The sequence below is a fragment of the Aquarana catesbeiana genome, linkage group LG04 (genome assembly GCF_042186555.1).
Source record: "Aquarana catesbeiana isolate 2022-GZ linkage group LG04, ASM4218655v1, whole genome shotgun sequence".
Taxonomy (NCBI): Eukaryota; Metazoa; Chordata; class Amphibia; order Anura; family Ranidae; genus Aquarana; species Aquarana catesbeiana.
Window position 1 is genome coordinate 668,591,008 of NC_133327.1, and position 15,663 is coordinate 668,606,670.

The 15,663-nt window shown below is 43.9% G+C and overlaps 1 protein-coding gene across 5 annotated transcripts in view; it reads left to right on the forward strand.

Annotated features, from left to right (window-relative positions):
* Nucleotides 1-15,663, forward strand: part of SPTBN1 (spectrin beta, non-erythrocytic 1) — a 298,156-nt gene that overhangs the window by 195,016 nt on the left and 87,477 nt on the right. For all 5 annotated transcript variants that reach the window (XM_073628569.1, XM_073628572.1, XM_073628573.1 and 2 more), the window contains 5 exons: nt 2,992-3,179; nt 5,659-5,776; nt 10,078-10,236; nt 12,905-13,207; nt 14,643-14,796. In XM_073628569.1, coding sequence (XP_073484670.1) covers nt 2,992-3,179; nt 5,659-5,776; nt 10,078-10,236; nt 12,905-13,207; nt 14,643-14,796 — 922 coding nt within the window. The remainder of the gene's footprint in view (nt 1-2,991; nt 3,180-5,658; nt 5,777-10,077; nt 10,237-12,904; nt 13,208-14,642; nt 14,797-15,663) is intronic.

Sequence of the window (15,663 nt, forward strand, 5' to 3'; positions counted from 1 at the left end):
TTTGAGAGAAGCATCAGAGTCAATTAAATAGTGTGATTTTCTCGCACTGCACCCAGGAATGTCAGTCTCAGAGGCTTTGGTGGCCTATGGCACTATGAGTAAATGCAAATGAGTACCAGACGTAAAAAGTGTGGTACTCTATTAATTGTAGTTCTCTCCTGTCATGTTGATCCTTTGTGCTGAAAGTCCAACTTGAAGGTCAACTAGAAGAGCCTGTATAAATTTTTGAAGACCTTTTGTATTTATATGAAAACAAGCCTTTCAGCCTTCTAGAGCAGGGGTCTCCAAACAAAGGTTTACTGTCCTTCAGGTTTTTGGGGGACAGACTGTGGCCAGTGTGAGTAGAAAATGCCCTAATGTCAGTGGGCGTAAACCATGCCTTAGGCTTGGTGGTCAGTGGGAGTAAACCGTGCCCCATCATTGGTATTATTGGGAGGAATAGTACCCTATTGGCATCAATGGGAGGAATAGTGCCTCATTGTTGGTATCCATTGGGGGAATGGTGCACCATCACTGGTGTCTGTGGGAGGAATGGTGTCCCATCACTGGTGTCTGTGGGAGGAATGGTGTCCCATCACTGGTGTCTGTGGGAGGAATGGTGTCCCATCACTGGTGTCTGTGGGAGGAATGGTGCCCCAAGGGCCAGGTAAAGGAAAGCCAAGGGCCACAGTTTGGAGACCACTATTCTAGAGAATGCTTATGATCTCTTAAAGCAAATGGTAAGCCTCTGAGACTAGTTGATCAACATTGAGTGGAGGCTTCCCAAAATTTAGTGTTTCTTTTAGTTACAAATTGTATTTATATATTGAAGCTGAATTCCAGATATTGATAGTTTGGGTAGTTAAGCTTTAAAATCAAACAAAAAATATTTACATGATGTTTTTTTCCTGAGGGAAGAACCTAAAACCTCAAGATGTTTTGGACCACTCTACCTATTCATGGCAATAAAAGGCTGTCAAAGCTGACTGGGCTTTGCTTGTCTGCTCAGTTTAATTGGTTGTCAACCAAGAAAGTGGCAACTCTGAAAATAAAGTGCATGGAGGCATGCCCCAGCTGAACCCATCAATTCACATGGAATTAGATGTCTGGTGATCCATTTGCATCACCTTGCAGGCTGATCATAAAGAACTTGCCTTGTTTTAGGTCTCGGTCACACCATGTGAGCACCATGTTTTTCCTGCACGGATGCATTGGTATTCCATGCATTTGCGTGCAGGCAGTCCCAATCATGTCTGTTGGTACACAGTGGCTGCACCAACACGCCCGCTGCTCCTGATTTGGCATTTATGTGGATTCATTCTAAACTGGATACCTGTATTGTGTACTAATCTGCACACCAAGGCAATTTACCATTTCCCCTTTCTACTATGGGTTGTTACATGGATCCATGCATTTATGAAGCCTAACCCTCATAGCGGGGGGAATGTTAAATTGCCCTGGTGCGCAGATTAGTCCACATATCTTCCAATTTGCCATGTACAATATACTGTAAGTGTCCTGTGTAGCTTGAATCCAGGGGAAAGAGGCTTGAAATACAAATGTATTATTTCCCCCCGTATACATGCTCCATGGTATAACTAACTGATTAGTCTCCTGGAGGATTTTTTAGACAATTGTCTGTTTTAATTATAATATGGGAGAGGGAGGTTTCATATAAATTGGTAAGGAGTATCCATATTTTTGAAAATAAACTCTCTTGATATTTGAGTGTTCATATGTTTTCCTTTGTTCCAATTTACATATGTGCAGGGCCGGTTTCAGTGCGATTTTTCAAAGGTGTCCGGTGCGGTTTTGCTCACCAGTTTAGGTGCAAATTTTTAACGTGTATGACACTTGAAATCGCACCTGAACCAGACTGAAAATCGGACAGGACTCTCTTTACGAATGCACTGCGGCCATCCCGCATGTATGTGAACCAGCTCCATAGAAAGACGGTTTGGTTCACATGTCATGCAAATCGGATGCTGTTCAAAATGCATCCAATTTGCATATATGTGAACCGAGCCTTAGTGGTTTTTGTGGTATGTTATTTGGGGGAACGCACCCCACTTATTTTGTTCAAAAATGGGGGATGTGGCAAATGCAGTTGTATTTATTGTTTGGATAGTTAATTTAATTTGATAGGAAAATGAGCTGCGCTGCACCAACAAGAATACATAAAAAACATAAAAAAATTACATAAACATAAATAAAGTCTATTTGAGTCACAAAATTGTGATAATAGGTGATATTAAATCCGCCAAACACTAAAAGTGGAGAAGGTGCTGTGAATTCCCTTCCAGACTGGCTCACAGTCACCAGAGAGAGACACCTAAAGGCTTATCGTAAACTGTTGACTCAAAGTCATAAAGCGCTCTGTATAAATATAGCCACTCCTCATCCAGGTTCTGAACTTTCATCCACCCACTGGAGATATACAGGAAAAATATCCCTTCAAGCCTCTTTATATTTTTTTTTTTTATGTATTGCCTCACATATATCAGCGCCTGTAAAAGTAGGAAGGAGACAATATGCTCCACATGTTGTACAACTGGATCACTTTATTGTCAAAACCACTGAGTATTCACTCACATGTGAAGAGAATCAAACTGTACATCCACTCGCTTGCGGGGAAAATCCGCCCAATGTGTTTCGTCAGCTATGAGGTCTTCCGGGGCACAATCACAATTTTGGGATTCAATTGGAAGTTTCTATTAATGTAATTTTTTTATTTATCCCCCCCCCCCCCCCCAATCTATTCTTGTTGGTGTAGCACAGCACATTTTCATATCAATGTATCACTATGAAAAATATCCTAGAGTGCTAACAGCTCCTCGCTTGATTTTAAATTTCCCCACTAGTGTAATGACTTTTTGATTAATTAAATTATTTTAACTGGAGTACATTTTTTAAGTTAAAACATTTTAAGTCTTTCTCTTATACCTTTTGAGGTGCACTGTGACAAAACCGATGAAAATACCTCTGGTCTCACGTTGGTTTTGTATTTTGTAGGTTCTTGAAAATGCCATCGAAACTGAGAAAATGATTGAGAAGTATGAATCCCTGGCTTCTGACCTCCTCGAGTGGATTGAACAAACCATTATCATCCTGAACAATCGGAAATTCGCCAACTCACTGGTCGGTGTACAGCAGCAGCTTCAAGCTTTCAACACCTACCGCACTGTGGAAAAACCACCAAAGTAAGAGGACAAAGAGGACTTTAGATGAAGGGAGGGAGAGTGTAAATATTACCTGCTGGGCTTATGTTGTCATCATGTCACTGAAATATGTAGTTGGTCATCAGAGTGTAAGAAAAAACTTTTTTTTTTTTTTGGTATAGCTAGGACCTATGTCATTCTTGACATCACATCTGTGGTAAATACCCAGCAAATGTGTGGGTAGAGTTATTTTTGTCCCGTAGAAAGCAAGCGATCTTTGATAGTACGCCTGTCATTGAAGAATTCTGCAGGCTGCCATTTCTACCTTTTCCTTTGAAGAATTTTAGATGCTAGGTTGCTTTTCAGAAGGTTTGGCTTCAGTGCTTTCAATGTGACTTGTCTACAATAAGAGTATAAGGAATTTTTGTTTTGTATACTTGTTGTGACGATGTGACTTTGAAATATGGAAGCCAGACAAATAGTGTTTTCAGTAGATATCAGCGGCAGTCTCTCTATTTCTCTCATTGCAGGTAAGTATAAGTGTACATTAAACTGTTCCCTTCACCTGTGACCTTAAAGCTGAACTCCAGGCAATTTTATTTTCCATGCACTTAAGTGCCCCGCACTTTATGGGTTAACTGCTCGTCTTTGTCTAGGGATTGGGAAAGCCAAGATATACTCACCTTACCCTCAGATCCTCCCAGGGTAAGACCGGTCCCTACTGCTCCTCCGCCCCCCCACCCCACGTGAGGTCCATCGGCCTTGTGCAGTGGACAGTTCCTGATGTCAGTATGGCCAAAGACCAGCTCAGGATTAGCTAAGTATAGGCTCTGTTCATCCCCTAGACAAAACGAGCAGCTTAACCCATGCAGTACGGGCACAGCCCCACTGCATGGGGAAAAAAAAAAAATTGCCCGGAGTTGGGCTTTAAAGTTTACGTAAAGGCAAAGCTTTTTTGGATAGTAGAGAAGGGTAAGCTGGCCATACATGGAGTGAATTTCAGCCAGTTCCTAATCAGCCAGCTAAAATTTGAGCTGTGGATGGTGGCCTTGTTGGCATCTGCCTGACAACCTTTGATCTTAAAGTCATCAGCCCAACAGGCTAGTATTCTGACAGCTGTGGGGGGCCAGCTGTCAAAACAAAATAGGCATCAGAAGAAAGAACTCCATGCACGCTGTTTCATACCTCCCAACTTTTAGAGATGGGACTGAGGAACACCTATCAGCAAAAGTATCCAGGCATAGGACACACCCCTTGCCACGTCCCCTTAAAGGAGAATTGTACAAAAAATAGGTTCAACCCAAAAGTGCTTTTTTACCCCTACTCTGCCTTTATATTGGCTTTCGGAATTTATAAATGTAGCAATTTAGAAATCAGATGATTTACACTGTAAAACACTATTTGATAAAAAGTGCATTTTTTATACATCTATATAGATCAGACCGGAATGAGGGACATTGCTCCAAATCGGGGATAGTCCCTCGAAATATGGGACAGTTGGGAGCTATACTGTTTAGTAGTGGGGGGATCGAATGATTTTTCTCATTCAGTCCGCGGTGCTGAATTGGGAAATCTATGTGTATGGCCAGCTGTTGAGCCTTTTGACAGGTCTTTATTGCTACCTGAGTTACCATTGGGGATATTTACCCTCTCTCTTTTCCTCTGGTGACCAATGTCGCTAAGATAGAGAGTGTGGGAAAATCTATACAGCAAGAAAACGGGATAAGGCCAGCCATAGACTGTTCGAATCTTGTCAGGAACTGGCCGAGATTCAAACCGTGTATGGGCAGGCTGAATGTACCAAGTTGATTATTCGATCCACTTGGGTACAACCAGCCTGCCGGTTTTACCGCTAACAATAATCGTTGTATTCTCTCGGCGAGGATGGCTTCTCCCTCCCAGAGCAGACAATAGCTAGGCAGAGGGATTCCCCTGTCAGTACTGACACTGTTGATGGGGGGGAATCGTGCAAATTTCTTTCCTGCAAACTGTGGTTGTAGGAAAGAAGTTAGCACCGCCTATGGCCTGCCTAACTCTTCCAATGGGCAAATATGTTCAGGTGACAACTGTCTAAGATTGAAATATTCTTCACTTTTGCTATTGCTTCTTCAGGACAGGAGGTGAAGAGAAATCTCTCCAATGGGACATGGACATCAAACCAAGCCCTGGTAGCCGGATGGCGTTGGGAATTGCAGGCCAAAATCGCACAGTTGTGGTTAGGTGGTCCTAGAACACCTTGTTACTGCCAGAAAGAGAATATTACACCCCAGTAGTTTGTTTCTTAAAATGAAACCTCCCTAGTGCAGGTGCTTTGCACAGAAAATATAGAGCAGTTTTCAGAGGCCCTTTAAGCTTTTATTTATTTTTTTTTTCACTACTGGCTGCTTGGTGCAAACTGTTTCCCCTTTCTTTTGCTTAATTTTGATCAATCAGCCCCCTGCAATTACACAATTGTGCAGCAGTGTTTACCTTAGGATATATTACACAGGTAACCGTGTTCTTCCTTTTTCTATGGCTCTAGATTTACAGAAAAAGGAAACTTGGAAGTGTTGCTCTTTACCATTCAGAGTAAGATGCGGGCCAACAACCAAAAGGTGTACATGCCAAGAGAGGGCAAGCTCATCTCAGATATTAACAAGGTAAGTTGCTTTGTTTCATCAAAGTTATTGCAATGTGCTTTATTCTCCAGTGATGTCAGTAAATAAGAATGAAATCATAATCTGTATTGTGCCGTTTTACTACCACCCTGGTCTTGTATGGTTAAAGCTGTAGTCCACCGTAGTAGAAAATAAACAAAAAACTGGCCCCCCCCTGCAGCTTAATGTCCGTGTGTGCTAGTATGCATACTAGCACAATATGATAGACTTGCCTATAAAACAGATGCCTCCAGCAGTGCACTGTCACTGCTGACAGGGATGCCATCTTCACCTGGTCTTCCTTCCGGGTTCGTGGGCTCAGGCTGTTTGAATGGTCGAGCCACTATGACGTCACTCCCGCACATGCGCGCCGGAGTCACGATCGAGACCCAGCATTCTCAATGGACAGCACACCCGAGTGTCCTACCCATTCCGTGCGCATGCGCCGGTGACATCCCCTGCTGCTACACATATGAATATCTCCTAAACAGTGCATGTTTAGGAGATATTAACTGTACCTACGGGTAAACCTTTATTATTGGCTTACCTGTAAGTAGAAGTTAAAAAGCGGACTTTACTACCGCTTTAACTGGTCTAATAAAGGTTACCTTGCAGTTTTATTTTTAACTGGCAAATTAGAACTGCATTGAATGTTCTGTCTCTAGTTTGCACCTTTAAAGCGGTTGTATACCCGCTGAAATTTTTTTTTTTTTACCCCTGTAAAGCAAAAGGCATAATGAGCTAGTATGCACCGCATACTAGCTCATTATGAAATACTTACCTTAGAACGAGGCGTCGGTATCTTACCTGGTCCACGCCGAGGGAGCTGTCATGTTGCCTCGGCGTGTCTTCCGGGTATCGAGGTTCCAGCGCTGTGAGCCGCGATGTCATCACTCCCGCGCATGCGCGTGGGAGATTTCTTACCCAGCAAGGTCCGGCAGTTGCCGGGCCTTCAGCCGAGAATCCCCTGTGTGCATGCGCCGCTGCAGTCAGCGACTCATAGCAAGGGGAATATCTCCTAAACCGTACAGGTTTAGGAGATTTTTTTTTACCTACAGGTAAGCCTTATTATAGGCTTACCTGTAGGTAAAAGTTAAAAAAAAAAGACTATACAGCCACTTTAAGCACCTGGGTTATAGTGGTTGTAAACCTCAGACACAAAATCATATCCCTCTATAGTGTGTACTTGTCTCAATTAAGAGAACTAAGGGGTTGATTTACTAACAGTTGAGCATGCAAAATCTGGTGCAGCTGTGCATGGTAGCCAATCTGCTTCTCACTTTAGCTTGTTCAATTAAGCTTTGATCAAAAAAACTGGAAGATGATTGGTTTCTAGGTAGAGCTGCACCAGATTTGCCCACTCCAGTTTTAATAAATCAACCCCCATGTGTCATTGCTGTCTGCTGCTTCTTTCCTCCATCAGCATGAACTACTTCTGCCAAGTTTTCCTGACACCAAGAGAAAAATGGTGACAGGGGAGGAGCTCCAGCAGATTGAAAGCCTCAGCTCTGTTCCTGTAAGCTGTATGAAAAGGGGTGTGTCTCTTCCCTCCAATCAGCTCTGAGATCTCCTCACTGAGCTCTGCAGAGTGTAATTTTAGCTCTCTGCCCCCTTTTTCTGAACTCTCAGGCAAGCTTCTAAATTCAGCACTTTGAAAGGACGCAGAGGAGAGAAGACTGCAGATAAATGGGTACAACTTATGTAGGAGGATTTGTTTAATCTCGGTATATCCCCTGAGGCCAGTCACTTCACTGGGTATATGTAAGGGTTTACAAACACTTTAAGGAATTTTATTTTGAATGGAATGTTGTCTTCAGCACTGCCTAAAACTGGTCAAGATTTAAGTTTGACAACTTTCTAAAAATGCTAGGTAGTTTTAACGTGTGCAATTTTTTCTTTTGCAATACTGGAAACTATTTGTAAATACACATCTCTAGAAGGAAAAGTTACTGAGTAAATCTCCTTTATACGTGGTTGGCTGTTATGCATGAATAACTTGCCAAGTATTCCTAAAGGAAAAAATAATCTCTAGCTAGTTTCTCATGTTTTAGCTGCATCAAGCACAAATTAAAGACTAAGTTCACCTTTGTTTATAAAAAAAAATGTGCATTCATTACTTTATTTTACACAGGAGCCTGCAAAGCATTGCGCTTGTGATCTGTGGATCGCTGGTGCAGCGTCAGGCTCCTGCAGACACGTCCTCTGGCTTTCTGCTCCGTATAGTCAGTTATTGAGCTGCAGGAAGTGTCGGTGGACTATGAAGGCACTAATCAGCCATCAGCTCTCTGCTCTTCCCATCCAGTGCTCGCTTAAGCTTTGGGCTGTGGAGGGGGTGGGAGCGGCTGGCTCAGTCTCCCAGCGACATGCTGAGAGGCTGAGCCAGCTGTTGGTCAGGCTTCTGGGTGGATGCCGATATTAAAGTTGGAGTCCCTCCTTAGCTTGGACCGGCTGAGTGACGTCAGCTGACAGCGAGCTTTAGCCCCCGTTGACTGAATTCGGGTCACATAAGTACAAAATTAAGTGCTCTCCTATGACCCGCAGGAGAAGTAGGGTCAAAAGAGTTTTGGCCCCACTTCTCTTTTAAAAAACCTGGAGTAGCCTTTATTGAGAGTGAGTACAGCTTTGGCTGCTGTGGTGCCTCCCACCAATCCCTATGTCACTATTGTGTCCTGCAGTGATGCATCCTACCCTAAACTGCATCTGTTGGTACGTCAGATTAACTGTGATCCATTATGTTGGCCATATATGTGGCAATTGTGGAAGCTTTCCATGAGTTTTCAGTATAAAATACTGATCACATGGAATCCACACCACCATGTCTGATATTTTATTTTATGTTTAAGCAGCATTATAGGTATGGAGCAGGGGTGTATATACATGGGTCGGCCTTGTAACCCAGCCTCATGCTCCAGGGGGCCCATGCACCCCCTCCCCGTGTACGTCTCGATAGGGCAGCAGCATGTAGAGGAACCAATCCCTCCGTGGAGCCACTGAATGCCCACTTATCCTCTTCTCTCTCCCGCAGACATTCAGCGGGTGCAGGAGGTAAATGGAGGGCATCAGTTCCTCCATGTGCCGCTCCCGCTGCCTCCCAATCACTGTCCCGGGCTCCTGTGTCCTTCCTTGACCCCCCCCCCCCCGCAGTGCTACTGGGTTTCCCCCTTCCTCAGGCTGCTGTGGGGGGATCTGTCAGGAGGGAGACGAGGGAAGGAGTCGGTAAATGTGGCATTTATCAGCCCCTTCCTTGTCTTAATGAATAGTTAGTGATCGGTACCAATTACTGATTGGTTTTCTTTGTTTTTGTTTTTTTTCATTCATTGCTTGGGCTTAGTAAACGGTCTACCTCAGTTTATGAATGAACAGGATGCCCTGTACAGAGCTTTTCCTATCCATTCATTCTGTGCAGCTGAGGCTGCAGAGAAAGAGACAGATTAATCTGTCCTCATTTCCTTTTCACTGTCTCAAAAGTGAGATATCAGGGGTCTGTTTAGACCCCTGATATATCACCAAAGCCCCCCCCCCCCCCCCATGGGGGTCCTAAAAAGTGTGTAAACAATAAATTATAAAATAAAATGGTACAAAAATAATAATAAAAAAAAAAGATAAAAAAACGACTGACACCTGCGGGGGAACTTCCAGGTTTGCCGAGGTCGCATTTGCCACTGGGCTCTGGCATTCTGCCACTGTGAGGGGGATCCCTAGATGGCAGGAAGGGTGACCCACTGCGGGACAGTAATAGAGGGTGCCACAGTGGGAAGGGGGGATGGGGGACCTTCATGGTTTCTTGCACTGGGGCGCTGAAGGTTCTAGTTACGCCTCTGGTATGGAGACTTTTTAAGCAATGCTTTCTGGACTGTATGTATACCCAATATATGTAACTTTTCCCAACTGGGAATTAAGTGGTAGCTTTGAGTAAATATCAGTCCTAGACATGAATGGCGGAATGTGGCAGCTGTGTTTGGTCCTCCTTATGCTAATTTTATTAAATTCATCCATGTAAAGCTTTCACTCAAATTCTTAGTAGTTTTCGGTAAATATAAGGTATTTTACCTAGAGTTGTTGTATGTCTTGTATCTAGAGAGAGATGTGAATACATTTTGATGATGATATTGAGCAGCATAACGAAAACTGTATTGTTGGTACCGGTGCTTTCAGCACTATAAGATAAATGATCTCTCAATATGCAAAAACTGGCAGTTCACATCGTCTACAGCAATACAGCGATTCGAGTTACTCTAGATACGTTTCCTAATCTTCAACTGAAAATATTTATTTATTTATTTTTTTTCCCTTCCTGTGTCCAGGCCTGGGAACGACTGGAAAAAGCTGAACACGAGAGAGAACTGGCACTGCGAAATGAGCTGATCCGACAGGAAAAACTGGAACAACTTGCACGCAGATTTGATCGCAAGGCAGCTATGAGAGAAACTTGGCTGAGTGAAAACCAGCGCCTGGTGTCTCAGGTATGAGCCAAGGGCTGCATACAGTGCCATCGTCACTTCTAATACTTACCCAGAACTGCGTCTGCTTCTCAGTACAGGAAGGAGATTGCAGGGACCAACGGTTTCCCGTATTGTATGGAGCCAGAGCTGTACTTTGTACTCAGAGTGTGTTAGGTGGTAATAAAACCTCAACGGACTTTATTTCCATCCCCCTTTTAGACATTTTGTCAAACCTAAGTACATTTATTTCACTGTCTTGCTGTTTGCTTTGTTAAGTATTAATCTATTGAGTGACTTAAAATTAAGATAGCCCTAACCCCCAACCATGCCCCATAATTTATTTATTACAGGTACCGGCAGCACTTTACACACATATAATTGTACATTCCCTTCAGTCCCTGCCCTCAAGGGCAGCTTACAATCCAAGCAACAAACAAAACCAATGAAAAATCCTAGCTCAACTTGCCAGGCAACCTGTCTTAACAGTTTGAATGAAAAACAGGAGTTTAGTTTGCACACATTTGCAAATACAAACATAAGCCATGACCAGGCACCCCATTATTATCCGTAGTCCTAACGCTATACATTTTTTGAGAGCCTCCATAGTAGAAGCACATGCATTATAATGGATAGGCAGAGGGCAGTTGAGCCTGGAAGGATCCCACCCCTCCTTAAAGGCAGACACCCAGCATATAGCACAATGGCAGCAAAGGTGTCCAGTGCGGCCCCAACAGTACAAACAAATGGCCACTGCCCCCACCTCACTTTGCCAGCCTGCAACCAGCCAAATTATTCTGTCTAACAGTTTGTGTTAAAAACAGGGGTTTAGTTTGCACACACATGTGTAAGCTGCAGAGCCCGCGACAAGGCACCCCATCGTTTTCTGCAGTCCTAACTACATTTTTGAGGGCCTCCATAGTGCAAGCACATGAATTATAATGGGTAGGAAGAGGAAAGGTGAGCCCGGAAGGAGCCCTCCCCTCCTCTAAGGTCCCTAACTCGCATTTATACATACAGTACGTATACTAGAGCCAATGTAGACAGGAGCCAGTTAACCTACTAGCGTGTCTTTTGGAGTGTGGGGGGGAAACCCATGCAGGCACAGGGAGACGCATGCACATTTCTTGCAGGTAGTACCATGTTTGGGATTCGAACCGTAGACCCTAGTGCTGCTAGGCGGAAGTGCTAACCACTTGGCCACTGTGCCTATCATTCTCCATAATTAAGAGAGCCACAATCTTTTGTATCAGGGATGACTGCATTATGCACCATTTGAGGGTCAGGCAAGAGAAAGCAGAGCTGAGAACTCTGCTTCGGACATCCAACTGCTGCAGTCCTGAGAGTTATAAGATTTAGTATCCGCCTATAGGCAAAATGTTACCTCTAGTGAACTTGGTACACTTGCACAGAAATATAGTCCCCCAGGTAACAACGAATTACGGCAAGTAAATTCAAATAGGTTTGTTTTTATCTGCCAAAGGATTTGCCTCTTTGGCCAGCCATAATTCAGAAAGATCACTTTGGTGCTCCCTGTTTAGATTTACTACATAATGGGTGAGCCACCTGCTCATTGTTCGTTTTATCATTATATAGTACCAACAGTTTACGCAGCGCTTTACCACATAAGGGCAGACAGTGCAATTTTAATACAGTAGGAATCTGAGGGCCCTGCTCACTGGACAGAAGTCATGGTGCCAATGTACTGTCCACTTAACATGGTGATGGTGGAGAAGTAGAATAGGGGACACCTGCCTGGCTGTGCAAAGCCACACAAGAATGAGTGAACAAAATTAAATATCCTTTGATATGCAAAATAGTGTGTGTGTATTCAGCTCTGTGTTTTAAGCTGCCAGACTTTTCTGGGGTACCCCTATGGATTAAGCCCCGGTGGGTGGGAGGAGACATGTCAGGGAGCATGGCCCGAGAAGCGGCATTGACTGAGGCTTTCACATGTATACATCCATACTAGGGTCTGCTATGGCGAGCTGCGGTGTTAAGCTAAAATGTGCATTGCTCACTGGATGAGTTTTTCTTACTCTGGCATCCCTACTATCCTGAGTGCCAATGGGGCTCTACACCTCAGCCTGGAGCGGCACCACCAAGTAAATATGGCCATACCAAACTTTTCTATCACTCTCACTTGATAGTTAAAAGCAGCAAATTGTATTGCACTATTGGTCATTTCAGTCCATATCTGCCTAGGGAGGAGGGGACTATATTGTCCATCTGATGGCTTATGTCATAGAGGCTCTGGCAGGAAGTCCTCCCTGATATCGATGGCGCTTTTGTTCTTTTCCTTTTTAAAGTTTCACTGATCATGTTACAGCTGGGGAATTCTGAAGGTTGTTGTTTACTCCCCCTGTTGCATTCTCTCCAACATAAATGAAAAATCCAGCAGTGAATGTTAAACCCCTATATAATTGTAATGGTCGGTGTGCAGGCATTGAAGCCCAAGCACAGTTTTTCCACCAGTGGAGACCCTTAGACATTAGAAAATACCAATTTCACTCATTACGTCTCCAAAAAAAAAATTTTGGGGGGGTTTCGGCTTACCTTTTCAAATGGTTTATTCTCATGTTTTGTTTCATGGCTATGGTCCATTATTGTGACCTTCACTGGTAACATCCAACTGTGAAGCTGTGTCTGGCAGAATGTGAAAAACGCTTTATTCTTTCTCTTCATATTACAGGATAACTTCGGGTTTGACCTTCCTGCTGTAGAAGCCGCCACAAAGAAACATGAAGCCATCGAAACGGACATTGCAGCCTATGAAGAGCGTGTTCAGGCTGTGGTGGCAGTGGCACGAGAACTGGAAGCTGAAAACTACCATGACATAAAACGAATCACGGCCCGAAAGGACAATGTCATCCGGCTCTGGGAATACCTTCTGGAGCTGCTGCGGGCACGGCGACTGCGCCTAGAAATGAACCTTGGGCTGCAGAAGGTTTTCCAAGAGATGCTTTACATTATGGACTGGATGGACGAAATGAAGGTACATATGTCTCCAGAACAATGATCACTGCTGATAATTTCCTTCCTAGTTAGCAATATATAAAATATATATTTATATGATATACCCAGCCAAATCTGTGTATCCTTTTTTTTTTTATTTTTTTATTTTTTTTTTTTTTTACCGGTATAACACATTGGATAGCATTGCCCTCAAACATCTTTTTTGTTATCATGCTGCTGTGTTTCACATGCTGTGAAAACTGATTTTCCAAGATGGTCACCTATTAGTAACACAAGGACCGTAGCTCTGAGGGTCCCATTTCAAGTTTGCTGCCCGTTGTGGTCATCAAAAGACTGAAAATAAAGCAGGCAAGAGGGCAAAGGACTACTCACTGGTATGCCTGTTCTCTCTGTACTGTACTTAGGTTGGCCATAGACGCAGGAAAGAAATTTGCACCATTCCCCTATCAACACCACCCGTGCTTGACAGGGAAATCCCTCCTGTCAAGCAATTGTTTTCTCCCGGTGGCATCCCCACTGGGAGAAGACAGTGATTATTGCTAGTGGCTATAGCAGCTGCTAGTGCTAATCACAACTGAATCCGGCAGGCTGGTTGTATCCAAGTTGATCAATCAACTTTGTACATTCATCCTGTCCACACAAGGTTCAAATCTCGGCCGTTTCCTGCTGAACTGGCTGGGATTCGAAACGTCTATGGCTGACTTTAGTATGCCCTATTCTGCACTCTCTCTGTGTGGAGGAGACCATGTTGGTAGAGGCAGGGATTGGCTTTCTTATGTTAGGAACACCAGCAAGGAGAACAGTGAGCAGTACCGTAGTGACCACCCAATCTGCCTCCAAATCTCTTAAAGTAACATTAAACCTTCAGGTTTTTTTCCTTTTAAAATAAAAAACACGTCATACCTGATCTGTGCAGTGGTTTTGCACAGAGCAGTCCTGATCCTTCTCTTCTGAGGTCCCCGCCAGTGCTCCTGGCTCCTCCTCTGTCCAGTGGCCTCAGGGAAAGCTGCTTCCCCTGGGGGCACTCCTGCGGGCTCACTCCCGAGCCGCCTTGTCTGCATTTATTCCATTGACACAGGGTGGCTCGGCCCTGTGCCCCACTCGCTTGTCACAGAATTTGATTGACAGCAGTGGGAGCCATTGGTGCAATGATAAGGGATAGAGCTGGGAGCACTGCTTTTGTGTACATCTTTGGATCGGGCTCACGTAAGTATAGGGGGGGGGGCTGGGGGGACACATGCAGCACAGAAGGATTTTTACCTTAATGTATAGAATGCATTAGGGTAATAAACCCTAAACCTTTACAACCACTTTAGGACTAGCAGTCAGACGTACCTTATGTCTCAAAAAAAGAGGTACAACTTTGAGGCCTAGGCACCTATGGGTCCACTTTAAGATGTCTGTACCTGCTCAGAAGATGAGTTTTTTTTTTTTTTTTGGTTATTTTTTTGCAGGTGCTTCTGTTGTCTCAGGATTATGGGAAACACTTGCTGGGAGTGGAGGACTTGTTACAGAAGAATGCTCTGGTGGAGGCTGACATTTCCATTCAGGCAGAGAGAGTACGTGGCGTTAATGCATCAGCTCAAAGATTTGCTGCAGGAGGGGAAGGTAAAAAAAAAATAAAAAATTATATTGTATATGTATTTTCAGTACAGCCTAATGTTGCCAGACCATTAAATATTGTTAAACAGTGGTGTACAGTAAACCTTTTAGGTTTAGACCTAAAGTAGGCACTAGAGGTCGACCGATATGGGTTTTTCTCTGGCCGATGCCGATGCCGATATTTAGAAATCGCGGTGGCCGATGGCCGATATGTGATGCCGATTTTTTTGGGCCGATATATTTGGCCGATTTTTTTTTTCCTTTCTTTTTTCCCTTCATCTCATAAAATCTAACAGTTAGACCCCTTTCACACTGGGGCGTTTTTCAGGCGCTTTTGGGCTAAAAATAGCACCTGTAAAGTGCCTGTAAAACGGCTCCCCTGCAGTCTCAGTGTGATATCCCGAGTGCTTTCACACTGAGGCGATGCGCTGGCAGGATGTAAAAAAAAGTCCTGCAAACGGCATCTTTGGAGCGGTGTATACCGCTCCTCCACCACTCCTGCCCATTGAAATGAATGCGCACCGCTGCCGAAGCGCCTGCAAAGCGTTTTGGCAGCGGCGCTTCAGGGGCGCATTTAACCCCTTCCTCGGCCGCTAGCTGGGTTATAAGCGCCCCGCTAGCAGCCGAATAGCGCCTCTAAAATGACGGTAAAGCGCCGCTAAAACTAGCAGCGTTTTACCATCAACGCCTGCCCGCTCCAGTGTGAAAGCAGCCTTAAGTAATACAGAAATTTTTTTTCATTTAAACATTAAACAAAACAAACCTTCAATCAGTTCACTTGTATGTATAATTTAGAAAAAAAACCTTAAAAAAAAAAAAAAAAAACTATCTTAAACAATAAATACACAAAAACAGGTAATCAAAACTTTTGGA